Source organism: Apteryx mantelli (genome assembly GCF_036417845.1).
Source record: "Apteryx mantelli isolate bAptMan1 chromosome 38 unlocalized genomic scaffold, bAptMan1.hap1 SUPER_38_unloc_1, whole genome shotgun sequence".
NCBI lineage: Eukaryota > Metazoa > Chordata > Aves > Apterygiformes > Apterygidae > Apteryx > Apteryx mantelli.
The window spans coordinates 64,340-90,544 of NW_027118455.1; the positions used below are offsets into that span (position 1 = coordinate 64,340).

At 73.0% G+C, this 26,205-nt stretch overlaps 2 protein-coding genes and 2 long non-coding RNA genes across 4 annotated transcripts; all 4 read right to left on the bottom strand.

Moving 5' to 3' along the window:
- Positions 1–256: 256 nt before the first annotated feature.
- LOC106489419 (eukaryotic translation initiation factor 3 subunit C-like) lies at positions 257–3,789 on the bottom strand. The gene is given in 15 exon segments (XM_067316766.1): positions 257–475; positions 569–694; positions 786–927; positions 1,015–1,036; positions 1,039–1,117; positions 1,211–1,297; positions 1,299–1,359; positions 1,576–1,703; positions 1,795–1,907; positions 1,988–2,042; positions 2,140–2,265; positions 2,354–2,543; positions 2,616–2,681; positions 2,777–2,895; positions 3,729–3,789. Coding segments are annotated over 14 exon segments (1,497 nt in total). The 5' UTR covers positions 2,875–2,895; positions 3,729–3,789; the 3' UTR covers positions 257–271.
- Positions 3,790–4,535: 746 nt separating this feature from the next.
- Positions 4,536–19,266, bottom strand: CLN3 (CLN3 lysosomal/endosomal transmembrane protein, battenin). The gene is made up of 15 exons (XM_067316772.1): positions 19,101–19,266; positions 17,792–17,921; positions 16,586–16,657; positions 16,318–16,405; positions 10,738–10,809; positions 10,065–10,144; positions 8,798–8,883; positions 8,623–8,695; positions 7,255–7,398; positions 7,036–7,147; positions 5,436–5,504; positions 5,270–5,325; positions 5,076–5,169; positions 4,862–5,002; positions 4,536–4,776 (listed from the first exon to the last, which is right to left on the bottom strand). Exons 1-15 carry the CDS (start codon positions 19,264–19,266, stop codon positions 4,657–4,659), a joined length of 1,503 nt encoding a protein of 500 aa, XP_067172873.1. The 3' UTR covers positions 4,536–4,656.
- Positions 19,267–21,033: 1,767 nt separating this feature from the next.
- LOC136995477 (uncharacterized) lies at positions 21,034–22,913 on the bottom strand. Its single transcript, XR_010887065.1, has 3 exons — positions 22,864–22,913; positions 22,665–22,763; positions 21,034–21,166 (listed from the first exon to the last, which is right to left on the bottom strand). It is a non-coding gene; the product is annotated as an uncharacterized lncRNA (long non-coding RNA).
- A 1,869-nt stretch (positions 22,914–24,782) lies between these two features.
- Positions 24,783–25,822, bottom strand: LOC106492223 (uncharacterized). The gene is made up of 2 exons (XR_010887066.1): positions 25,630–25,822; positions 24,783–24,895 (listed from the first exon to the last, which is right to left on the bottom strand). It is a non-coding gene; the product is annotated as an uncharacterized lncRNA (long non-coding RNA).
- Between the last annotated feature and the right edge of the window lie 383 nt (positions 25,823–26,205).

Genomic DNA, 26,205 nt, shown 5'->3' on the forward strand with positions numbered 1-26,205 from the left:
TTTCTGGATGCCTCCAGACACTTCCAGCTACTTTTAGACACTTCCAGACACTTCTGGACGTTTCCAGACGCTTCCAGGCGTTTCTGGACATTTCTAAACGTTTCTGAATATTTTTGGACACTTCCAGACACTTCTAGCTACTTTTGGACACTTCCCGACATTTCTAGACATTTCTGGAGGCTTCAGACACTTTCAACTACTTTTAGATACTTCCAGACATTTTTGGATGCTCCAGATATTTCTGGATGCCTCCAGACACTTCCAACTACTTTTAGACACTTCCAGACACTTCTGGATGTTTCCAGACATTTCTGGATGCTTCCAGACGTTTCCGGCTGCGTCCGGATGTTTCCGGAGGCTCCCGGCGCGCGGCGGACTCACCCTGCGAGTGGGGGTCGGTGTTCTGCATGATCTTGGTGAACTCCTCGTCCATGCGCTCCACCAGCGTGAGGATGCAGCCGCGCACGCGGTACGGCTGTGGGGCGGGAAAGGGGGGGGAGAGGTGGGGTGAGCGGGGACGGTGCCCCCCAAGCGCCCCCCAAGCGCCCCCACCTCCAAAACCGGGCACCTGCTCGGCGTTGGAGAGGTTCTCCGACTCCTCCACGATGTTCTCGCCGATGAAGATGTCCGGGTTGGCGAAGAGGATGTCCAGCAGCTCCTCGATGCAGTCCAGGCACTTCTGCCACATCTCGGGCTGCGGCGGGAGACGCCGTGGGGCCTCCCCGCGTCGCCGCCCTGCCCCACGGCCGCCCCACGGCCGCCCAGCCCCACGGCCGCCCCCGCACCTTCATGTAGGAGGCCAGGTTGGGGTTGTAGTCGTAGAGCGAAGCGATGATGTTGAACTTGATCTTCACCTCCAGGGCCACCCCCAGGTTGTTCTCGTTGGCGATGCTCACCAGCAGCTGCAGCAGCTCGATCTGCGCCGCCCTGGGGGTCGCAGGGGGGGGGACGCGGGGGTCAGCCCACACGGCGGCCCCGCCCCACATCCGCCCCACATCCGCCCCGCGGCCTCACCGGTCCGTGCCCTTCTTGCCCGAGCCTGGAGGATCTCGTTGAGCTTCTTCACCACCACGGCGTGGTTGATCTCCGTCCCCTTGGCGAACATCTTGGGCTGCTCCTGCCCCGGGGGGGGGCAGGGGGGATCAGTAGGGGGGTGTGGGGGGGCCGCTCCTGCCCCACGGCGACCCCCCCCCGCCCCACAACGCCTCACCTTGACCAGCGGGACGCCGCCCTTGACCTTCTCCCACTCGCCGCCCTCGTTGTCCTCGTCCTCGTCCTCGTAGCGGCGCGCCTTGCGGGTCGTGCTTCTTCTTGGCCTTCTCCTCCCGCTTCTTCTCGCCGCTCTTCTTGTCCTCGTCCCTACGCGGGCGACACCGGCGTGAGGGCCCAGGCGTCCGGGGGGAGGGCCCTGTCAGGAGCGGAGGGCCGGCCAGGGGAGTGCCCGAGCGGGGAGACGGACGCGGGGGGGAGCTGTCTGAGAGGGACTGTTGGACTCTATCGTCTATGAGGGCCCAGGTGGTCCGGGCCGAGGGCCCAGGCGTCCGGGCAAGCCGACGTAGACGGAATCTCCCTCACTTCTTGAGGAACTTGGACGCCAACGACGTGTATTTGCCCTCGTCCTCGTCCGACTCCGAGTCGGTGTCCGAGTCGGAAGATCCCCAGTCTTCGTCGTCGTCCGACTCCTCTTCCTCGTCCTCCTCCGCCTGCGGGGCGGGAGATGGGAGAAAAGGAGGGATCGGGCTGCCCCAGAGCACGCTGGGGAGCCCCAAACCTCCCAAAACGGCGCCCGCTCACGTCCATCTTCTTGAGGAAGCGGCTGCGGGAGTCGGCGCCCGAGTCCTTCTTCTTGAGGAAAACGGCGGCGCTCACGCCTTCGTCATCCTCGTCCTCCGAGGAGGAGGTGGAGCCTGCGGGAAGGGGGCGGGGCTTCAGGGTGCCGCCCCACACATCCCCTGCCCCACATCCCGCCCCACGCGCCGGCGCTCACCCTCCGAATCCCGGCTCTTCCTCTCCTCGTCCTCGTCCGCCGACTGCTCGGGGTTCTGCGGGGCGGCGCGGCGGCGGGTGAGGGGCAGCCCCACGGCGCGCGCGTGTCGCCCCACGGCGCGCGCGTCGCCCCACGGCGCGTGTCCCCCCCACCTGCTTGTAGCTGGCGATGTGGCTCTCGTAGTCGCGGTTGTACTTGCGGATCTTCTGGCGCAGGGTGCTGAGCGCCTTGGCGTTGTTCTTGTTCATCTTCTTCTTGCCCTCCTTGTCCTCCCACAGCTGCCGCGGGGGGAAAAGACGTGTGGGGCAGGGCCGGGGGGGACGTCCCGCCCCACGGACGCGCCCCACGGCGCCCCCCACACCCCACCTCGTTGAGGTAGTCCTCGAGGTCGGCGAGGATGCGCACGTAGAAGCGGGGGACGCCCTCCTTGTCCACGATGCTCTTGGCCTTGCCGTAGGCTTTGCCCAGCAGCTCGAACTCCTCCAGGCACTTGGTGACGTCGCGGATCTTCATGGCGTTGCGGATCGTCTTGATGAGGTTGGTGAGCTCCTCGAAGCTGTGGGGCGGAGCGGGGGGTCAGCAGGCTGCCCACGGCTGCCCCACGGCCGCCGCCCCCCACGGCGCTCACCGCTTGTCCTTGGCGCTGCGCACCACCCGCTTGGTGTCCTCCTCGTCGTCGCTCAGCAGGATGGGCCTGGAAATGGGGGGGGGAACGGTGTGTGGGGGCGCTGGCGGTGGGTCCCTCTGCCCCACGGCGTGCCCCACGCGCTGCCCCACGGCGCCGCTCACTTGCTGTAGTTGCCGCCCACGGGTTTGGCCACCAGCTCGTCGCCGGAGACGGACGACTCGGACTCGCTGTCGGAGCCGGTGGTGAAGAAGCGCGACATGGCGGCGCCTGTGGGGGGGGGCTGTGGGGTGGGTGGGGCTCAGCTGGGGCTGCCCACGGCTGCCCCACGCGAGCTGCTTCGTGGGCTGCCCCACACAGCCTGCCCCACACGGACACGGGCTGCCCCACACCACCCACGGACGTGAGCTGCCTCGCAGGCTGCCCCACAGCCCAGTCTGCCCCACGCAGCCTGCCCCACACCACCCCGGCCTGCCCCACATAGCCCCACAGCCCCGGCCTGCCCCACACGACCCCGGCTCGCCCACAGCCCACCCCACGGCCCCCCCCCTCCCCCCCGCAGCCCTGCCCCACGGCTCCGTCCCTCCCAGCCTCCGTCCGGCAGGCCGCCCCCTTGCCAGCCCCACGGCTCCTCCGCCTTCGCCCCACGGCGCTGGCCCGCGGCTCCCCCAGCCCCACCGATCTCTTGCTCAGCCCCACAGCTATCCCCACGGTCAGCCCCACAGATCCTCCAGCCCCACAGATCTGCTTCTCAGCCCCATAGATCCTCCAGCCCCACAGATCTGCTCCTCAGCCCCATAGTTAACCCCGTGATCAGCCCCATAGATCCTCCAGCCCCACAGATCTGCTTCTCAGCCCCATAGTTAACCCCGTGATCAGCCCCATAGATCCTCCAGCCTCCAAATGGCCCCACGGCCCCATAACTTCCTCCCCTCCACGGGGCTCTACAGCTGCTCCCCACACGCGGCCCCACAGAACCCCCAGCCCCACAGATTCCCCCCCCGCCCTTCCCCCGAGGATCCTCCCGCCCCACAGCTCCCCCCTCCGGGCCCGGCCCCACAGATTTCCCCCCCCCCCGCCCCACATCCCCCCCCGGGCCTCCCCCCCCCCCCTCACTCGCACGCGACGGCGGTTGCTGCTGCTGCCCGGACCGAGCTGCGCGACGCAAAGACCGCGCCTGCGCGCCGGAACTGACGTCACCGCCGTCACCGCCGCACGGGGAGGGGGAGCGACCGGAAGCGGAACTCCGGTAGCGAGCGAGCGCAGGGAGCGACGGGAAATGTAGTCCGGCGCCAGCAGCGCGCGACCCCGCCACCCCCAGCCCCGCCCCCAGGGACACGTCAGACCAAGGGGAGGGGCCATTGCTTTATTAGCCCCGCCCACAGCGCTGCTGTGGGTCCTGGGGCTCTGCCTCGCCGTGGGGCAGAGCCCGGAGTCCATGTCGCCGTGGGTCCCGGGGCTCCGCCTCGCCGTGGGGCAGAGCCAGGGGTCCCAGGGCTCCTCCTTGCCGTGGGGCACGGCCAGGGGTCCGTGTCGCTGCGGCTCCTGGGTCTCCTCCTCGCCGTGGGGCTGAGCCGGGGCTCTCCCTCACCATGGGGCAGTGCTGTGGGTCCCGGGGCTCCTCCTCGCCGTGGGGCTGAGCTGTGGGTCCCAGAGCTCCCCCTTGCCGTGGGGCAGCTCCGTGTGTCCCAGGCCTCCCCCTCACCATGGGGCTGAGCCATGGGTCCCAGGCCTCCCCCTCGCCGTGGGTCCGAGCCGTGGGTCCCAGAGCTCCCCCTCGCTGTGGGTCTGAGCTGTGGGTCCCAGAGCTTCCCTCGCCGTGGGTCCCAGGCCTCCCCCTCGCCGTGGGGCAGCACCGTAGGTCCCAAAGCTCCTTCCTCTCCGTGGGTCCGAGCTGTGGGTCCCAGAGCTCCCCCTCGCTGTGTGTCCCAGGCTTCCCCCTCGCCGTGGGGCAGCGCCATGGGTCCCAGAGCTCCCCTCGCCGTGGGGCAGCGCTGTGGGTCCCAGGCCTCCCCCTCGCCGTGGGGCGGCGCCGTGGGGCAGCTCAACCGTGGCGGCAGAAGAAGTCGTGCGCGGCCACGGCAGCCCCGGCCGCCAGGGCGATGCCCAGCGCGTCGCCCACCGCCGCCACCGCCATGGCGAACTCCCGCTGCTCGGGGGGCGCCTGCGGGGCCGAGGAACGCGTGGGTCAGCCCCACGGCGCCGCCCCACACCCCGCCCCACACCCCCCGCCGCCCACGGCGACCCACCTCGAGGGCGACGCGGGCGAAGGCGTTGGCGTAGGCGGCTCCCCCCAGCAGCCCCTCGTAGCCCACCAGCGCCGAGGCGGCCGCCGGCCCCGGCAGCCAGCGCCCCACCACGGCGCTCAGCACCAGCCCCGCGTTGACGCTCTGTGGGGCGACGACAAGCACTTAGGGGGCAGCCGTGGGGCAGCGCCGCCCCCCCCGGAAACCCGCCTCGCACCTGCAGCAGCGCCAGCAGCCAGACGCGGCGCAGGCGGACGCAGCGCAGCGACGAGCGCGACGCGAAGACGCCGGCTTGGTAGGCGAGCTGGTACCTGCGGCGCCGTGGGGCGGCGCTTAGGGGGCGGCACTTAGGGGGCGGCGCCGCCCCCCCCCGTCCTGCCCCACACGCGCCGGCCCCACGGCGCCTCTCACCAGCGGTACTGCTCCGCGTGGCTCAGCGCCGATCCCGGGAAGTACAGCAGCTCCAGCTGTGCGCGGGGGGACGTGTGGGTCAGGGCTCCGGCCCCACGGTGCTGCCCCACACCGCACGAGGCTCCGCCCCCCACCCCACGAGGCTCCGCCCCCCCCGCGGACGCACCAGGCCCTGGTTGATGAAGTACTCGGCGAAGTAGACGATCGTCAGCGGCACCAGGTACTTCAGGAGACCCTGCGGGGGGGGGGGCGGCAGATGGGGAGGAGGCCCAGGCGTCCGGGAGGGGCCCAGGCGTCCGGGAAGGGCCCAGGCGTCCGGGAGGGACCCAGGAGTCCGGGAAGGGCCCAAGCATCCGGGAGGGGCCCAGGCGTCCGGGAGGGGCCCAGGCGTCCGGGAAGGGCCCAGGCGTCCGGGAGGGGCCCAGGCGTCCGGGAAGGGCCCAGGTGTCCGGGAGGGACCCAGGAGTCCGGGAAGGGCCCAAGCATCCGGGAGGGGCCCAGGTGTCCGGGAGGGGCCCAGGCGTCCGGGGAGGGGCCCAGGCGTCCGGGAGGGACCCAGGCATCCAGGAAGGACCCAGGCGTCCGGGAGGGGCCCAGGAGTCCAGAGGGGCCCAGGTGTCCGGGAAGGGGCCCAGGTGTCCGGGAGGGGCCCAGGTGTCCGGGAGGGGACCCAGGAGTCCGGGAAAGGACCCAGGTGTCCGGGAGGGACCCAGGAGTCCAGAGGGGCCCAGGTGTCCGGGAAGGGGCCCAGGTGTCCGGGAGGGGCCCAGGTGTCCGGGAGGGGACCCAGGAGTCCGGGAAAGGACCCAGGTGTCCGGGAAGGGGCCCAGGTGTCCGGGAGGGGCCCAGGTGTCCGGGAAGGGACCCAGGTGTCTGGGAGGGGCCCAGGTGTCCGGGAAGGACCCAGGTGTCCAGGAAGGGCCCAGGCGTCCGGGAGGGGCCCAGGAGTCCGGGAAGGGCCCAGGAGTCTGGGGAGGGCCCAGGCGTTTGGGAGGGGCCCAGGCATCCGGGAGGGGCCCAGGTGTCCGGGGGGGCCCAGGTGTCCGGGAAGGGCCCAGGCGTCCGGGAGGGGCCCAGGCGTCCTGGAAGGGCCAAGGAGTCCAGGAGGGGCCCAGGAGTCCAGGAAGGGCCCAGGAGTCTGGGGAGGGGCCCAGGCGTCCGGGAGGGGCCCAGGAGTCCGGGAAGGGCCCAGGAGTCTGGGGAGGGGCCCAGGCGTCCGGGAGGGGCCCAGGAGTCCGGGAAGGGCCCAGGAGTCTGGGGAGGGCCCAGGCGTTTGGGAGGGGCCCAGGCGTCCGGGAAGGACCCAGGTGTCCGGGAGGGACCCAGGCGTCCGGGAAGGGCCCAGTTGTCCGGGAAGGACCCAGGTGTCCGGGAGGGGCCCAGGCGTCCGGGAGGGGCCCAGGCATCCGGGAAGGGACCCAGGTGTCCGTGAGGGTCCCAGGCATCTAGGAGGGGCCCAGGTGTCCGGGGGGACCCAGGAGTCCGGGGAGGGGCCCAGGAGTCCGGGAAGGGCCCAGGCGTCCGGGAGGGGCCCAGGCGTCCGGGAGGGGCCCAGGCGTCCGGGAAGGACCCAGGCGTCCAGGGAAGGGGCCCAGGCGTCCGGGAGGGGCCCAGGCATCCGGGAAAGGACCCAGGCATCCGGGAGGGGCCCAGGCGTCCGGGAGGGGCCCAGGCGTCCGGGAAGGACCCAAGTGTCCAGGAGGGACCCAGGCATCCGGGGAAGGGGCCCAGGCGTCCGGGCGCCCCCCCCCCCCCAATTTCCTCACCTTAACCACCCTCCACTTGGTGCCGGGGGGGGGCGGCTCCGGGGGGGCCCCCAGCAGCGGCTGCTCCGCGGGGGGGGGGGGCGGCGGCGGCGGCCGCAGCAGGCAGAAGTAGCTGTTGGTGGGGGGGGGGGGCAGGGGGGAGGCGTTACCCCCCCTCTCGCCTGCCCCATAGCGGCCCCCCCCCGCCCCACACGTGTCCCCCCCCCGTGTCCCCGGTACCTGAGCAGCGCGGCCTGCGGCACCGCCAGCATCGGCAGCAAGGCGCGGGGGGGGCCCAGTCCCGCCTGCGTCAGGGCCCCGTAGGCCAGGGCCCCCCCCAGCCCCGCCGCCCCCGTCCCCGAGGCCCAGGAGGCCACCGCCGCCCTGCGGGGGGGCAGAGGGGGGGGACACACGTCACGGGGGGGGGGCCGAAACGCGTCCCACCCCCCCCCCCAGAGCGCCTGACCCCCCCCAACACCCCTGACCCCCCCCCAGCTCCCCCATGATGCCCCCCCCAAACCCAGCTTGGCTCCTCAATGACCCCCCCAGACCCCCCAGGACCCCCAACCACCCCCAGGGCCCCCCCCAGACCCCCAATAGCCCCCCAAGGCCCCCCCAGACCCCCCCGGGACCCCCAACTGCCCCCCCGGGACCCCCAACCCCCCACCAATGACCCCCCAGGGCCCCCCCAAACCCAACCTGGCTCCCAAATGACCCCCCCCGACCCCCCCTGGGACCCCTAACACCCCCCCAATGACCCCCCCAGACCCCCCCGAGACCCCCAACCACCCCCAGGGCCCCCCCCAGACCCCCAATGACCCCCCAGGGCCCCCCCAAACCCAGCTTGGCTCCCCAATGGCCCCCCCAGACCCCCCCGGGACCCCCAACACCCCCAGGGACCCCCCCCAACCCTCCCCAATGACCCCCCCAAACCCCCCTGGGACCCCCAACTGCCCCCATAGGCCCCCCCCAACCCCCCAATAACCCCCCCCAGGGCCCCCCCCAGACCCAACCTGGCTCCCCAGGGCCCCCCTAACCCTCCCCAATGACCCCCCCAGACCCCCCCGGGACCCCCAACCCCCCCAGGGACCCCCAACATCCCCCCAATGACCCCCTAGGGCCCCCCCCAAACCCAACCTGGCTCCCCAATGACCCCCCCAGACCCCCCAGGACCCCCAACCACCCCCAGGGCCCCCCCCAGACCCCCAATAACCCCCCAGGGCCCCCCCAAACCCAACCTAGCTCCCAAATGACCCCCCCAGACCCCCCAGGGACCCCCAACCACCCCCAGGGCTCCCCCAAACCCAACCTGGTTCCCCAGGGCCCCCCCAACCACCCCAATGACCCCCCAGGGCCCCCCCAACCACCCCAATGACCCCCCCCCGACCCCCCTGGGACCCCCAACTGCCCCCAGGGCCCCCCCAACCCCCCCCAATAACCCCCCAGGGCCCCCCGGGACCCCCAACACCCCCCCAATAACCCCCCCAGGGTCCCCCCAGGCCCAACCTGGCTCCCCAGTGACCCCCCCAATGGCCCCCCCGGGACCCCCAACCCCCCCCCCAATGCGTTATGGGGTCCCCCCCCCCGCGTCCCCCCCCCCGGCGGTACCTGGGGTACAAGGAGGCGAGCGCCAGGAACGTCACCTCGCCCAGCCCCGAGGAGGCGCTGGCCAGCACCACGCCTGGGGGGGGGGGTCGGGGTTGGGGGGGGTCAGGGGGGTCCCACAGCGTGTGTCCCCCCCCCCACGGGGTCCCCGTCCCCCCCCCGGGTCCCCGTCACTCACCGGCCAGGCTGAGGGCGACGCCGGCGGAGAGCGAGACCAGGGCGAAGCTGCCCCAGGCGCCCAGGGCACAAAGCACCGCGCGGGGGCTGCGTGCGGGCAGGAGGAGGGGGGGGGTTAGACGGGGCCCAGGCGTCCGGGACGGGGGGAACCCAGTGTCTGGGATGGGGGGGGACCTGGTGTCCGGGATGGGGCCCAGGTGTCTGGGATGGGGGGAGACCTGGTGTCCAGGATGGGGCTCAGGTGTCTGGGATGGGGGGAGACCTGGTGTCCAGGATGGGGGGGGACCTGGTGTCCGGGATGGGGCCCAGGTGTCTGGGATGGGGGGAGACCTGGTGTCCAGGATGGGGCCCAGGTGTCTGGGATGGGGGGAGACCTGGTGTCCAGGATGGGGCTCAGGTGTCTGGGATGGGGGGAGACCTGGTGTCCAGGATGGGGGGGGACCTGGTGTCCGGGATGGGGCCCAGGTGTCTGGGATGGGGGGAGACCTGGTGTCCAGGATGGGGCTCAGGTGTCTGGGATGGGGGGAGACCTGGTGTCCAGGATGGGGGGGGACCTGGTGTCCGGGATGGGGCCCAGGTGTCTGGGATGGGGGGAGACCTGGTGTCCAGGATGGGGCCCAGGTGTCTGGGATGGGGGGAGACCTGGTGTCCAGGATGGGGCCCAGGTGTCTGGGATGGGGGGAGACCTGGTGTCCAGGATGGGGGGAGACCTGGTGTCTGGGATGGGGGGAGACCTGGTGTCCAGGATGGGGGGGGACCTGGTGTCCGGGATGGGGCCCAGGTGTCCGGGATGGGGGCCCAGGCATCCGGGAGGGGCCCTGGTGTCCGGGATGGGGGGGACCTGGTGTCCAGGAAGGGGCCCAGGTGTCCGGGTCGGGGCCCAGGCATCCGGGACGGGGCCCCTGGTGTCCAGGATGAGGGCCCAGGCGTCCGGGATGGGGGGGACCTGGTGTCTGGGATGGGGCCCAGGTGTCCGGATTGGGGGCCCAGGCATCCGGGTCGGGGCCCACGTGTCCGGGATGGGGCCCAGGTGTCCGGGTCGGGGCCCAGGCAGCCGGGATGGGGGCCCAGGTGTCCGGGATGGGGGGTCCATGTCTGGGATGGGGGCCCAAGCATCTGGGATGGGGGCCCAGGTGTCCGGGTTGGGGGCCCAGGTGTCCGGGTTGGGGGCCCAGGCGTCCGGGACGGGGCCCAGGTGTCCGGGAGGGACCCAGGTGTCCGGGTCGGGGGCCCAGGCGTCCGGGCCGAGCCCCCCCCCACACACACACCTGTAGGGCAGCAGGTGGAGGCCGAACGGAGCCACCAGCTTGATCAGCAGCGTGGGCAGGATGTCGGCCAGCAGCACCGCCTAGAAGGGGCGGGGCCAGGGTAAGCCACGCCCCCAGGGTGAGGCCACGCCCCCTCGGGTAGGCCACACCCCCTCAGGTAGGCCACATCCCCAGGGGAGGCCTCACCCCCAAGGCAAAACCAGGTGCCCCCCCCCAGGTGACATCACACCCCTGGGTGAGGCCACACCCCCAAGGGCCAGGCCACACCCACACAGCCGAGACCCCGCCCCCAGGACAAGGCCACGCCCCCGGGCAAAGGCCACACCCCCAGGGCCAAGCCACACCCCCCAATGCCAGGCCAGGCTCTTCCCCATGGTGAAGCCACACACCCCCAGGGCAAGAGCACAGCTGCATAGGCTCCACCCCCAAGGCCAAGCCATACCCCCAAGGCCAAGCCACACCCCCAGGGGTCAAGCCACACCCCCAGGATGAAGCCACGCCCCCAAGGCCCAGGCCACACTCCCAAAGCCAGACCCCTCCCCCCCCCAGAGCCAGGTCAGACCCCCACCGTGGTGAAGCCACACCCCCTAAGCCCAGGCCACACCCCCGGGGTGAAGCCACACCCCAGGGCTAGGCCCCGCCCACACAGCAGAGGCCCCGCCCCCCAACTCACCCCTGTGGACATGGGGTTGCAGTCGTAGGGGGAGACGCTGCCGTTGGCGCCGTGGGGTGGATCCGCGGGGGCCTGGGGGGGCGAAGAGACGTGAGGGGGGGGGTTCACATGGGAGGGTCTCGCACGGGGGTCTCGCACAAGGGTCTCTCTCGCACGAGGGTCTCGCACGAGGGTCTCGCACGAGGGTCTCGCACGGGGGTCTCTCTCGCACGAGGGTCTCGCACGAGGGTCTCGCACGGGGGTCTCGCACGGGGGTCTCGCACGAAGGTCTCTCTCGCACGGGGTCTCGCACGGGGTCTCGCACGGGGTCTCGCACGGGGGTCTCTCTCGCACGGGGTCTCGCACGGGGTCTCGCACGGGGTCTCGCACGGGGTCTCGCACGGGGGTCTCGCACGAGGGTCTCTCTCGCACGGGGTCTCGCACGAGGGTCTCGCACGGGGTCTCGCACGGGGGTCTCGCACGGGGGTCTCTCTCGCACGGGGTCTCGCACGGGGTCTCGCACGGGGTCTCTCTCGCACGGGGTCTCGCACGGGGGTCTCGCACGAGGGTCTCTCTCGCACGGGGTCTCGCACGAGGGTCTCGCACGGGGTCTCGCACGAGGGTCTCGCACGGGGGTCTCGCACGAGGGTCTCGCACGGGGTCTCGCACGAGGGTCTCGCACGAGGGTCTCGCATGGGGTCTCGCACGGGGGTCTCGCACGGGGTCTCGCACGGGGTCTCGCACGAGGGTCTCGCACGGGGTCTCGCACGGGGTCTCGCACGAGGGTCTCGCACGAGGGTCTCACACGGGGTCTCGTACGGGGTCTCGTACGGGGTCTCGCACGGGGTCTCGCACGGGGGTCTCTCTCGCACGGGGTCTCGCACGGGGTCTCGCACGGGGTCTCGCACGGGGTCTCGCACGAGGGTCTCTCTCGCACGGGGTCTCGCACGAGGGTCTCGCACGGGGTCTCGCACGGGGGTCTCGCACGGGGGTCTCTCTCGCACGGGGTCTCGCACGGGGTCTCGCACGGGGTCTCGCACGGGGGTCTCGCACGAGGGTCTCTCTCGCACGGGGTCTCGCACGAGGGTCTCGCACGGGGGTCTCGCACGAGGGTCTCGCACGGGGTCTCGCACGAGGGTCTCGCACGAGGGTCTCACACGGGGGTCTCGCACGGGGGTCTCGTACGGGGTCTCACACGAGGGTCTCGCACGGGGTCTCGCACGAGGGTCTCGCACGGGGGTCTCGTACGGGGTCTCACACGGGGTCTCACACGAGGGTCTCGCACGGGGTCTCGCACGGGGTCTCGCACGAGGGTCTCGCACGGGGGTCTCGTACGGGGTCTCGCACGGGGTCTCGCACGGGGGTCTCGCACGGGGTCTCGCACGGGGTCTCGCACGAGGGTCTCGCACGGGGTCTCGCACGGGGTCTCGCACGAGGGTCTCGCACGAGGGTCTCTCTCGCACGAGGGTCTCGCATGGGGTCTCGCACGAGGGTCTCGCACGAGGGTCTCGCTCGGGGGTCTCGCACGGGGTCTCGCACGGGGTCTCGCACGAGGGTCTCGCATGAGGTCTCGCACGGGGTCTCGCACGAGGGTCTCGCACGGGGTCTCGCACGGGGTCTCGCACGGGGGTCTCGTACGGGGTCTCACACGAGGGTCTCGCACGGGGTCTCGCACGAGGGTCTCGCACGGGGTCTCGCACGAGGGAGTCACACGAGGGTCTCGTACGGGGGTCTCGCACGAGGGTCTCGCACGGGGGTCTCGCACGGGGTCTCACACGAGGGTCTCACACGAGGGTCTCGCACGGGGTCTCACACGAGGGTCTCGCACGAGGGTCTCGCACGGGGTCTCGCATGGGGGACTCGCACGGGGTCTCGCACGAGGGTCTCGCACGGGGGTCTCGCACGGGGTCTCACACGGGGTCTCGCACGGGGGTCTCACACGGGGGTCTCGCACGAGGGTCTCGCACGGGGGTCTCGCACGAGGGTCTCGCACGGGGTCTCGCACGGGGTCTCGCACGGGGTCTCGCACGAGGGTCTCGCACGGGGTCTCACACGAGGGTCTCGCACGGGGGTCTCGCACGGGGTCTCACACGAGGGTCTCGCACGGGGTCTCGTACGGGGTCTCGCACGGGGGTCTCGCACGAGGGTCTCGCACGGGGGTCTCGCACGGGGTCTCGCACAAGGGTCTCGCACGAGGGTCTCGCACGGGGTCTCGCACGGGGGTCTCGCACGGGGTCTCGCACGGGGGTCTCGCACGGGGTCTCGCACGAGGGTCTCGCACGAGGGTCTCACACGGGGTCTCGCACGGGGTCTCGCACGGGGGTCTCACACGGGGGTCTCGTACGGGGGTCTCGCACGGGGGTCTCGTACGGGGGTCTCGCACGGGGGTCTCGCACGAGGGTCTCGCACGGGGGTCTCGTACGGGGGTCTCGCACGAGGGTCTCACACGGGGGTCTCGCACGGGGTCTCGCACGGGGGTCTCACACGGGGGTCTCGTACGGGGGTCTCGCACGGGGTCTCGCACGGGGTCTCGCACGGGGGTCTCGCACGAGGGTCTCGCACGGGGGTCTCACACGGGGGTCTCACACGGGGGTCTCGTACGGGGTCTCGCACGGGGTCTCGCACGGGGGTCTCACACGGGGGTCTCGCACGGGGTCTCGCACGAGGGTCTCGCACGGGGGTCTCGCACGGGGGTCTCACACGGGGGTCTCACACGGGGGTCTCGTACGGGGTCTCGCACGGGGTCTCGCACGGGGGTCTCACACGGGGTCTCGCACGGGGTCTTGCACGGGGGTCTCACACGGGGTCTCTCTCGCACGAGGGTCTCGCACGGGGTCTCGCACGAGGGTCTCGCACGAGGGTCTCGCACGAGGGTCTCGCACGAGGGTCTCGCACGTGGTCTCTCTCGCACGAGGGTCTCACACGGGGTCTCGCACGGGGTCTCGCACGGGGTCTCGCACGGGGGTCTCTCTCGCACGGGGTCTCGCACGGGGTCTCGCACGGGGTCTCGCACGGGGTCTCGCACGGGGGTCTCGCACGAGGGTCTCTCTCGCACGGGGTCTCGCACGAGGGTCTCGCACGGGGTCTCGCACGGGGGTCTCGCACGGGGGTCTCTCTCGCACGGGGTCTCGCACGGGGTCTCGCACGGGGTCTCGCACGGGGGTCTCGCACGAGGGTCTCTCTCGCACGGGGTCTCGCACGAGGGTCTCGCACGGGGTCTCGCACGAGGGTCTCGCACGAGGGTCTCGCATGGGGTCTCGCACGGGGTCTCGCACGAGGGTCTCGCACGAGGGTCTCGCACGGGGTCTCGCACGGGGTCTCGCACGAGGGTCTCGCACGGGGTCTCGCACGGGGTCTCGCACGAGGGTCTCGCACGAGGGTCTCTCTCGCACGAGGGTCTCGCATGGGGTCTCGCACGAGGGTCTCGCACGAGGGTCTCGCTCGGGGGTCTCGCACGGGGTCTCGCACGGGGTCTCGCACGAGGGTCTCGCATGAGGTCTCGCACGGGGTCTCGCACGAGGGTCTCGCACGAGGGTCTCGCATGAGGTCTCGCACGGGGTCTCACACGAGGGTCTCGCACGGGGTCTCACACGAGGGTCTCGCACGGGGTCTCGCACGGGGTCTCGCACGGGGGTCTCACACGGGGGTCTCACACGGGGGTCTCGCACGGGGGTCTCGTACGGGGTCTCACACGAGGGTCTCGCACGGGGTCTCGCACGGGGGTCTCGTACGGGGTCTCACACGAGGGTCTCGCACGGGGTCTCGCACGGGGGTCTCGCACGGGGGTCTCGCACGAGGGTCTCGCACGGGGGTCTCGCACGGGGTCTCACACGAGGGTCTCGCACGAGGGTCTCGCACGGGGTCTCGCACGAGGGTCTCGCACGGGGGTCTCGCACGGGGTCTCACACGGGGTCTCGCACGGGGGTCTCACACGGGGGTCTCGCACGAGGGTCTCGCACGGGGGTCTCGCACGAGGGTCTCGCACGGGGTCTCGCACGGGGTCTCGCACGGGGTCTCGCACGAGGGTCTCGCACGGGGTCTCACACGAGGGTCTCGCACGGGGGTCTCGCACGGGGTCTCACACGAGGGTCTCGCACGGGGTCTCGTACGGGGTCTCGCACGGGGGTCTCGCACGAGGGTCTCGCACGGGGGTCTCGCACGGGGGTCTCGCACGAGGGTCTCGCACGAGGGTCTCACACGGGGGTCTCGCACGGGGTCTCGCACGGGGTCTCGCACGGGGTCTCGCACGAGGGTCTCACACGGGGGTCTCGTACGGGGGTCTCGCACGGGGTCTCGCACGGGGTCTCGCACGGGGTCTCGCACGGGGGTCTCGCACGAGGGTCTCGCACGGGGGTCTCACACGGGGGTCTCACACGGGGGTCTCGTACGGGGTCTCGCACGGGGTCTCGCACGGGGGTCTCACACGGGGGTCTCGCACGGGGTCTCGCACGAGGGTCTCGCACGGGGGTCTCGCACGGGGGTCTCACACGGGGGTCTCACACGGGGGTCTCGTACGGGGTCTCGCACGGGGTCTCGCACGGGGGTCTCGCACGGGGGTCTCGCACGAGGGTCTCGCACGGGGTCTCGCACGGGGTCTCGCACGAGGGTCTCGTACGGGGGTCTCGCTCGGGGTCTTGCACGGGGGTCTCGCACGGGGTCTCTCTCGCACGAGGGTCTCGCACGGGGTCTCGCACAAGGGTCTCGCACGAGGGTCTCGCACGGGGTCTTGCACGGGGGTCTCGCACGGGGTCTCTCTCGCACGAGGGTCTCGCACGGGGTCTCGCACGAGGGTCTCGCACGAGGGTCTCGCACGGGGTCTCGCACGGGGTCTCGCACGGGGTCTCGCACGAGGGTCTCGCACGAGGGTCTCGCACGTGGTCTCTCTCGCACGAGGGTCTCGCACGGGGTCTCGCACGAGGGAGTCGCACGAGGGTCTCGCACGAGGGTCTCGCACGGGGTCTCGCAAGGGGGTCTCGCACGAGGGTCTCGCACGGGGTCTCGCACGGGGGTCTCGCACGAGGGTCTCGCACGAGGGTCTCACACGAGGGTCTCGCACGAGGGTCTCGCACGGGGTCTCGCACGAGGGTCTTACACGAGGGTCTCGCACGGGGTCTCACACGGGGGTCTCGCACGAGGGTCTCGCACGGGGTCTCGCACGGGGGTCTCACACGGGGTCTCGCACGAGGGTCTCGCACGAGGGTCTCACACGGGGTCTCGCACGGGGTCTCGCACGAGGGAGTCACACGAGGGTCTCGCACGAGGGTCTCGCACGGGGTCTCGCACGAGGGTCTCGCACGAGGGAGTCGCACGGGGGTCTCGCACGAGGGTCTCGCACGGGGTCTCGCACGAGGGTCTCGCTCGGGGTCTCGCACGAGGGAGTCGCACGGGGGTCTCGCACGGGGTCTCGCACGGGGACTCGCACGAGGGTCTCGCACGGGGTCTCGCACGGGGGTCTCGCACGAGGGTCTCGCACGAGGTCTCGCACGGGGGTCTCACACGGGGTCTCGCACGAGGGTCTCGCACGGGGTCTCGCACGGGGTCTCACATGGGGTCTTGCACGAGGGTCTCGCACGGGGTCTCGCACGAGGGTCTCGCACCCACCTGCTCGGCGCCCGGCTCCCGGCGCAGGATGTCGTGGGCGGCGCTGAGCATCACCACGTAGGCGAAGTTGTTGCAGAGCCCCAGGATCCTGGGGGGGGGGCGGCGAGGGGGGGTCACAGGGACCCGGGGGGGGTCACGGGGGACACGGGGGGGTCACGGGGACCCGGGGGGGGGTCACGGGGACCCGGGGGGGGGTCACGGGGGACACGGGGGGGTCACGGGGACCCGGGGGGGGGTCACCGTCGCACGAGCCCCCCCGGGGTCTCACCAGAAGGCAGCGTTGTCCCTCCAGCGGGAACTCGGCGGCTCCGGAGGCTCGGAGGCTCCGGCGGCTCCTCGTCTGCGTGGGGTGAGGTGGGGCAGCGGTTGGGGGGCGGATTGGGGGGCTGGGGGGCAGTTTTGGGGGGGGTGGGAGCAGTGTGGGGCAGGCTATGGGGCAGGCTGTGGGGTTGGGGGTGCGGCGTGGGGCAGGCTGTGGGGCTGGGAGCAGAGGGGGTGGGTTATGGGGCAGGCTGTGGGGCTGGGGGTGCGGTGTGGGGCTGGCTATGGGGCAGGCTGTGGGGCTGGGAGCAGAGGGGGTGGGTTATGGGGGAGGCTGTGGGGCTGGGGGTCCAGGGAAGGTTATGGGGCCAGCTATGGGGCCGGCAGTGGGGCCAGGGGTGCAGCATGGGGCTGGGGTCACAGTGTGGGTCTGGCTATGGGGCTGGGGGCGCAGTGTGGGGCAGGCTGGGGGTCCAGGGCAGGCTACGGGGCCGGCTATGGGGCAGGCAGTGGGGCTGGGGGCGCAGTGTGGGTCTGGCTATGGGGCCGGGGGCACAGTGTGGGGCAGGCTGTGGGGCTGGGAGCAGAGGGGGTGGGTTATGGGGCAGGCTGTGGGGCTGGGGGTGCGGTGTGGGGCAGGCTATGGGGCAGGCTGTGGGGCTGGGAGCAGAGAGGGGCAGGGCTTGGGCTCAGCTATGGGGCAGGGCGGGCTGGGGGTGCAGTGTGGGGCAGGCTGGGGGTCCAGGGCAGGCTGTGGGGCCGGGGGTGCAGTGTGGGTCTGGCTATGGGGCTGGGGGCGCGGTGTGGGTCCATCCATGGGGCAGGCAGGGGGCCTGGGGCCAGTTAGGGGGCAGGCAGGGGGCTGGGCGTGCGGTGTGGGTCCATCCATGGGGCAGGCAGTGGGGCCGGGTCAATCTATGGGGCAGGCTGTAGGACCAGGGCTGGCTATGGGTCCATCTATGAGGCAGGATGGGGGTCTGGGTCCATCTATGGGTCCGGCTATGGGGCAGGCAGGGGGTCTAGGTCCATCAATGGGGCAGGCCGTGGGGCCGGGGCCAGCTATGGGTCCATCTATGGGGCAGGCAAGGGGTCCGGGTCCATCAATGGGGCAGGCAGGGGGTCCGGGCCCATCTATGGGTCCATCTATGGGGCAGACCGGGGGTCCGGGTCCGGCTATGGGTCCGGCTATGGGTCCGGGCCGCCCCTCACTCACCCGCGGCAGCGGCCAGGCGCCGCCAACCGCCCCCGCCGCTCTCCGCCGCCATCGCTCGCCGGGGTCACGTGGCGCCGCGCAAGCCCCGCCCCGCCCCGCCCCCAGGCCCCGCCCCCACGCGCCGCCAGGGCTCGCCGGGGTCACGTGGCGCCGCGCAAGCCCCGCCCCGCCCCCAGGCCCCGCCCCCAGACGCCGCCAGGGCGCCGACGCGTCACCGCGTGGTCACGTGACAGCGCCCCCCCCCCCGGCCGCCGCGGGTTGCCATGGCGACAGCGGCGCTTCCCGGCCGGGGGCGGCCATTAGCGGCTACGGGGTGCTGTGGGGGGCGATGGGGGGGCTATGGGGGGCCGTGGGGGGCGATGGGGGGCTGTGGGGGGCCATTGGCAGCTATGGGGGGCCATGGGGGGGCCAGGCAGTGGGGAGCTGCGGGGCAATGGGGGGCCATGAGTGGCTATGGGGGGGATATGCGGGGCAGTGAGGGGCTGTGGGGGGCTGTGGGGTGCAGTGGGGGGGTCAGGCCATGGGGCAGGACAAGGGGCACCGTGGGGCAGGATGGGGGGCGCCGTGGGGCAGAGCAGCTTCTCCAGGCACCTGCTGGGGGAGGAGCCCCGGTCTGCAGCCCCCCCCCAGCCCCATGGCACTGGAGGGGGGGGGCAGAGCCAAGGGGTGGGGCCTCAAGATGGGGGTGGGGCCTTGAGGTGTGGGGCAGGGCTTAGAGATGGGGCGGGGCTGAGGATGGTGGGGGCGGGGCCTCATGGTGGGGGCGGGGCCAAAGCACAGCACAGCCACCCCCTTCTCCCCACATGCCCTCGTGGGAGGCCCCGCCCCCTCACGTGAAGCCCCGCCCCTTGCCCTCATGCGAGGCCCCGCCCCCATGCGAGGCCCCGCCCCCTCACATGACCGGCCCAGGGGAAGCCCCGGGGGGGGGGAGGTTTCGCTTTCACTCTCCAGGACTTCGGGCGCCTCCGACCCAAACAGGGGCGGAACGAACCCAAAAAGGGGGCGGGGCAGCGGTGGGGGCGGGGCAGGGCCCGGCCCCGCCTTTATTGCAGCAGGAAACTCCCCGTTCGCCCCCTTTTTTCCCCAATAAATAGCCAATAAATAACGCGGCGGGGGAGGGGCCGGATGCCGGGGCCCCCTGCGGTCGCCACGGTCACCGTCACCACGGGGGGGGGGTCCCGGTTGCCATGGTCACCGTCACCACGGGTGGGGCCCAATCACCACGGTCACTGTTGCCATGGCAGCGGGATCCCGGTCGCCGTGGTCGCTGTTGCTATGGAGAAGTCCCCGTTGCCGTGGTCACCGTCACCCGGGGGGGGGGTCCCGGTCGCCACGGTCACTGTTACCATGGCGGGGGGCTCCTGGTTGCCGTGGTCACCGTCGCCACGGTGGGGGGGGTCCCGGTTGCCATGGTGACCATCACCCGCAGCAGGGGGGGTCCCGGTCACCGTGGTCACCGTCACCACGGTCACCATCGCTGTGGGGGGGGGTCCCGGTTGCCGTGGTCACCGTGGGGGGGGTCCCGTCCGCCGTCGCCATGGTCACCGTCGCCGTGGCGGGGGGGTCCCGGTCGCTTGCGGTCACCGTCGCTGCAGTCACTGTCGCCGCGGGGGGGGTCCTGGTCGCCATGGTCACCGTTGCCATGGTCACCGTCGCCGTGGTGGGGGGGTCCCGGTCGCCGCGGTCGCCGTGGTCACCGTCACCGCGGGGGGATCCCGGTCACCATGGGGGGGGTCCCGGTTGCCGTCGCCATGGTCGCCGTCGCCGCGGCGGGGGGGGTCCCGGTCGTCGCGGTCACCGTCGCCATGGGGGGGGGGTCCCGGTCGCCGCCGCCGCCGCCGCCGCCATGGGGGGGGGGGGGGTCGCAGCAGGGCGAAGTCGCGCACGGCGCGCAGCAGGAAACGCTCCAGCGCCCGCATGCAGCGCCGAGGCCTCGCGCCGGCGGCCCCACTCGCCGGGGGGGGGGGCGGGCGGCGCCGCGGGGGGGGGCGGCGGCGGCTCCCCCAGCTGTAGGGGGGGGGGGGGGGGGGGGGAGGGGGACGACACCCGGCTCAGCCCCGTGGGGGACCCGGCGGCTGGGTGCCCCCCGCCCCCCCCCAAACCGGGGGCCCAGGAGTCCGGGTGACCCCCCGCCCCCCCCCAGAAAGGGGCCCAGGCGTCCGGGTGACCCCCCCATCCCCCAAATGAGGGGCCCAGGCGTCCGGGTGCCCCCCCGCCCCACCCAGAAAAGGGGCCCAGGCGTCCGGGTGACCCCCCCCCATCCCCCAAATGAGGGGCCCAGGCGTCCGGGTGACCCCCCCGCCCCTCCCAGAAAGGGGCCCAGGCGTCCGGGTGACCCCCCCATCCCCCCAAATGAGGGGCCCAGGCATCCGGGCGCCCCCCCCATCCCCCAAACCAGGGGCCCCGGTGTCCGGCCCCCCCCCCATTCCTCCCCCATGGGGCCCAGGTGTCCCCCCCCCCGAAACCGGGGGCCCAGGCGTCCGGTGACCCCCCCCATTCCCCAAATGAGGGGCCCAGGCGTCCGGGCACCCCCCGCCCCCCCCAGAAAGGGGCCCAGGCGTCCGGGCGTCCCCCCCCGCCCCCCCCAGAAAGGGGCCCAGCGTCCGGGCAGCCCCCCCCATCCCCCAAATGAGGGGCCCAGGCGTCCGGGTGACCCCCCCCTCCCCCCAAATGAGGGGCCCAGGCGTCCAGGCAGCCCCCGCCCCCCCCCCCGGAAAGGGGCCCAGGCGTCCGGGTGACCCCCCCCATCCCCCAAACCAGGGGCCCAGGCGTCCAGGCAGCCCCCGCCCCCCCCCCGGAAAGGGGCCCAGGCGTCCGGGTGACCCCCCCCATCCCCCAAACCAGGGGCCCAGGCGTCCGGGCGCCCCCCCCGCCCCCCCGGAAAGGGGCCCAGGCGTCCGGGCGCCCCCCCCCATCCCCCAAACGAGGGGCCCAGGCGTCCGGGCAGCCCCCCCGCCCCCCCCCGGAAAGGGGCCCAGGCGTCCGGGCGCCCCCCCCCCATCCCCCAAACGAGGGGCCCAGGCGTCCGGCAGCCCCCCCACCCCCCCTGGAAAGGGGCCCAGGCGTCCGGGCGCCCCCCCCCATCCCCCAAACCAGGGGCCCCGGTGTCCGGCCCCCCCCCCCCATTCCTCCCCCATGGGGCCCAGGTGTCCCCCCCCCCCCCAAACGAGGGGCCCAGGCGTCCGGGCGCCCCCCCCCCCCGGCCCCACCTGGGCGGCGATGTGGCGGCCGAGGTCGCGCAGGTCCCAGGCGAGGCTCCGCGCGCGGCGCTGCACGTCCGGCCGCCCGGCCGCCCCCCTCGCCCCGGCCCAGCGCCCCCAGGCGCCCCCGCAGCAGCGGCAGCCGCCCGCCCAGCGCCCGCAGCCGCTCGGGGGCCTGCGGGGGGGACAGAGCGTGTGGGTCACTGCCCCACGGCTGCCCCACGGCGTCCCGAACCCGCCCCACGGCGCCCTGAACCCCCCCCATGGCGTCCCGAACCCCCCCCATGGCGCCCCACGGCGTCCCCTCGTCCCGGCCCAGCGCCCGCAGCCGCTCGGGGGCCTGCGGGGGGGGCACGGGGGCGTGTGGGTCACTGCCCCACGGCTGCCCCACAGCACCCTGAACCGCCCCCACGGCGTCCCGAACCCACCCCACGGCGCCCTGAACCCCCCCCATGGCGCCCCCACGGCGTCCCCTCGTCCCGGCCCAGCGCCCGCAGCCGCTCGGGGGCCTGCGGGGGGGGACGGGGGGTGTGGGGCAGCGACCCACGGCTGCCCCACAGCATCCCAAACCCACCCCACAGCGCCCTGAACCCACCCCACAGCGCCCTGAACCAGCCCCACAGCGTCCCGAACCCGCCCCACGGCGCCCCACGGCGTCCCCTCGTCCCAGCCCAGCGCCCGCAGCCGCTCGGGGCCTGCGGGGGGCACGGGGGCGTGGGGCAGCGACCCACGGCTGCCCCACGGCGTCCCGAACCCACCCCACAGCGTCCCGAACCCGCCCCACGGCATCCCCTCGTCCCAGCCCAGCGCCCGCAGCCGCTCGGGGGCCTGCGGGGGGGGGACAGGGATGTGGGGCAGTGACCCACGGCTGCCCCACGGCACCCTGAACCGGCCCCCATGGCGTCCCGAACCCGCCCCACGGCGCCCCACAGCGTCCCCTTGTCCCAGCCCGGAGCCCCTGCAGCTGCTGGGGGGCCTGGGGGGGGAACGGGGGTGTGGGGCAGCGACCCACGGCTGCCCCACGGCGTCCCGAACCCCACCCCACGGCGTCCCAAACCCACCCCACGGCGCCCTGAACCCGCCCCACGGCGCCCCACAGCATCCCCTCGTCCCGGCCCAGCGCCTGCAGCCGCTCGGGGGCCTGCGGGGGGGGGACAGGGATGTGGGGCAGTGACCCACGGCTGCCCCACGGCACCCTGAACCGCCCCCACGGCGTCCTGAACCCGCCCCACGGCGCCCCACAGCGTCCCCTCGTCCCAGCCCGGAGCCCCTGCAGCTGCTGGGGGGCCTGGGGGGGGAACGGGGGTGTGGGTCACTGCCCCACGGCTGCCCACGGCGCCCCGAACCCACCCCACAGCGTCCCGAACCCACCCCACGGTGCCCCACAGCGTCCCCTTGTCCCAGCCCAGAGCCCCCAGGTGCCCCTGCAGCCGCTGGGGGGGTCTGGGGGGGGTGACAGGGGTGTGGGTCACTGCCCCACGGCTGCCCCACGGTGCCCCCCAATCAGCCCACGGTGCCCCACAGCTGCCCCACAGTGCCCCGCACCCACCCCACGGCGCCTCAGTGCCCCCCGTCCTGCCCCACGGCGCCCCAGAGCCCCCCCCACCTCATAGCTCCCCCAGAGCCCCCCCCGCCCCACGGCGTCCCCCCCCGCCCCACGGCGCCCCGCTCACCGTCAGCGCCAGCCAGTCCCGCGCCAGGATGCCCACGGCCAGCGGGTGCCCGGGGGGGGGCGCCAGGTGGATCCGGGCCCCGTGCAGCCGCTCGGCCACCTGCCAAAGGGGGGGGGGGGGGGTTATTTTTATGGGGGGGGGGGAGCCCAGGCATCCGGACCCCCCCCCCAAATCCTTCCCCCCCCCCCCCAACACTCACGTATTGCTGCGCCAGCGCTCGCGCTTCCCACAGCAGCCGCCGGCAGAGCCCCCGCAGGCCCCCCCCCGGCCGCCCCCCCCGGCGGCAGCAGCAGCGGCAGCAGCAGCAGCCACAGCCCTAATTGTGGGGGGGGGGCATAAAATTAGAGGGGGGGGTCACGGCGTTTTGGGGGGGGGGCCGGGCACCCCCAAATTGGGGGTTCCCTCCCCCAAAACCGCCTGCCCCCCCCCCCCCCCTCCAAGGCCGGGCCTAACCCCGCAGTCGCATCGCGCCGCCGCTGCCACCCCGGTGCGGGGCGGCGGGGGGGGGGATTTAAAGCCGCGGCCGTTTCGGTTTCGCCCCCCCCCCCCCCCCCCCCCGCCCCGGTGTCGCTGCTTCCCCTTTCCCCGATGGGGGGGGGGGAGCGGGAAACCACCCCCCTCCCCCCCCCCGCACCGGGAAGCCCCCGGCTCTTCCCCAGCCGCTTTGGGCTTTTTTTCGAGGGATTTGGGGGCTTTTTTTTAGTCATTTTTTTCATCCCCCCCCCCCGCAACGGGGAAGCACCATGGGGGGGGGGGGGGAGCGCCGCGCCGCGCCTGCTGCCGCCGAGGGTTCGAAACGGCCGCGCTGCTGACGTCACTTCCGCCCCCGCCCACCTCACCGGAGGGATTCCAGCCAATGGGGGTGAAGGGCGCGGCGCGCACCGGCCAATGGGGAGCGCGGGGCGGGGGGGGGGAGGGAGGAGAAGCAGGAGGGAGGGAGGGGGGGAGGCTGGGAGGAGCCGGCCAATAGGGGCGAGGGGTGTGGCGCGGCGGGCCAATGGGGAGCGCGGGGGCGGGCGGGACCGCGGAGACGTCCTGGCGGGAGGGGGGGAATCCCCCTCTTCAGACACCCTCCCCCCCCCCGCGCGGTGCATTGTGGGCTGCTGGAGGGGGGCCGTGGCGACGCGCATGCGCTGTGCGGCGACTCCAGGATCAGTGCGGGGCGGGGCCGCTTCCTATGGGGGGGGATGGGCCGCTATGGGGCAGAGGGGGCTGTGGGGGGTCCGTGTGGGGCAGGAGAGGGGGCTGTGAGGGTCCGTGTGGGGCAGAGGAGGGGCTGTGGGGTCCCTATGGGGCAGGAGAGGGAGCTGGGGGGTCCCTATGGGGCAGGAGAGGGGGCTGTGGTGGTCTGTGTGGGGCAGGGAGGAGCTGTGGGGTCTCTATGGGGCAGGGGAGGGGCTGTGGGGGTCCATGTGGGGCAGGAGAGGGGGCTGTGGGGGTCCCTATGGGGCAGGAGAGGGGGCTGTGGGGTCCCTATGGGGCAGGAGAGGGGCTGTGTGTGGAGTGGCCCCTATGGGGCAAGTCATGGCACCATGCTGGGGCCCCACCCCCTCACTCCCCCATTGGCTGGGCCCCCTCAGGCCCCGCCCCACAGCCTGGCATCTGCGCGGCCACGTTGAACGTTTCTGTTGATTGGCCGGCCTGGAGATGCCCCCAGCACCTGATTGGCTGGGCCAAGGGGCGGAGCTTTCCAGGGAGGAAGCCCTTCGGGGCACCTGATTGGTCAGTGTAGCCCATGGTTCTACCCCAAGGGGGTATGGCCTTTTTCTTCTTAATTATCTTCTTCTAATTAGTGCCTTTAATTAGTGACTATGAACCTCCCCCCACAGGGGGTGGGGCTAGAGCCTCCTGGCCCCGCCCTCTCCCATTACCCAGCATCCCTTGCAGGCAGCACCTCCGGCAGTGCAAAGGATGCTGGGAGTCTCCCCTGTTCCCCCCCCAGCAAGGGTGGGGCACTCCAAAATGGCTGCCGGGGGCATGACATCATAGCCCATAGGAAGTGATGTCATTCCTTACCGCCTCGGCACGAGTGCCAAAATGGCCGCCCTCATTGCTGCCATGTTGCGGACGGTGGGCTCTGCTCCTCCCCCAATAAAACCCTTCCGGATGAATCCCTAAAACGGGGTAAAAAAGCTCTTTATTGGTGAAAGCCGGGGGTGCGGGGTGCTGTCGCCGTGGGGCCGTCGCCATGACAACAATGGCTGCCGCGTGGGAGCCGGGTCAGACGGAGGCTGTGGGGGAGGGGACAGAGAGGGGTCACAGGGTGCCCTGCCCCCCCACCGCTTGGCACGAGCGCCGCCATCTTGGCATGGCGGTGCCCAGGCCTTGGCATGAGCGCCGCCATCTTGGCATGGCGGCGCCCAGGCCTTGGCATGAGCGTGGCCATCTTGGCCTGCTGTTGCCATGGTGGCACCCTCCCCCTTGGCATGAGCGTGGCCATGTTGGCACCCACCTGCTCAGGGGTGGGTGTGGGGGCGGCCATGTTGGCCTGCCGTCGCCATGGCGTGCGCGGCCATGTTGGCGCACCCACCTGCTCAGGGGCGGGCGCGGGGGCGGCCATGTTGGCGCACCACCTGCTCAGGGGCGGGCCGCGGGCGTGGAGGCGGCCATGTTGGCACACCCACCTGCTCAGGGGGCGGGCGCAGGCACGGGGGCGGCCATGTTGGCGCACCCACCTGCTCAGGGGCGGGCGCGGGGGCAGCCATGTTGGCGCACCCACCTGCTCAGGGGCGGGCGTGGGCGTGGGGGCGGCCATGTTGGAGCACCCACCTGCTCAGGGGCAGGCGCGGGCGCGGGGGCAGCCATGTTGGCGCACCCACCTGCTCAGGGGCGGGCGCGGGCGTGGAGGCGGACATGTTGGCGCACCCCACCTGCTCAGGGGCGGGGCGTGGGCGCGGGGGCGGCCATGTTGGAGCACCCACCTGCTCAGGGGCGGGCGCAGGGGCGGCCATGTTGGCGCACCCACCTGCTCAGGGGCGGGCGTGGGCGCGGGCCTGGGCCCGCTGCAGCTTCTGGGCCACCTTGCCGCTCGTGGCCGGCTGGGCTGGGCCGGTTCGTGTTGGCGGCCGCCTCCCGCTTGGAGCGGCCCTTGCGGCCCCGGCCCCCCCGGCGCTGGGGGGAGGGACGAGCTGGCCGCTGCCCACGGCGCTGCCCCACGGCTGCCCCCTACCTCCCCCCTGCCAGCGCCCTCCTCACCCCACGGGCCCCGGACCCAGCTGGGGCTGCCCCACGGCCCTACTGCTGCCCCACAGCCCCCCAAAACCCACACCACTACCCTGGTTCTGCCCCACAGCTCCCCAAAAACCCACCCCACCACCCCTGGTTCTGCCCCACAGCTCCCCAAAACCCACCCCACAGCCCCACTGCTGCCCCCACAGCCCCCCAAAACCTACCCCGCCACCCTGGTTCTGCCCACAGCTCCCAAAACCACTCCACAGCCCCACTTCTGCCCACAGCTCCCCCAAACCCACCCTGCACCCCTGGTGCTGCCCACAGCACCCCCAAAACCCACCCCGCAGCCCCACTGCTGCCCCACAGCTCA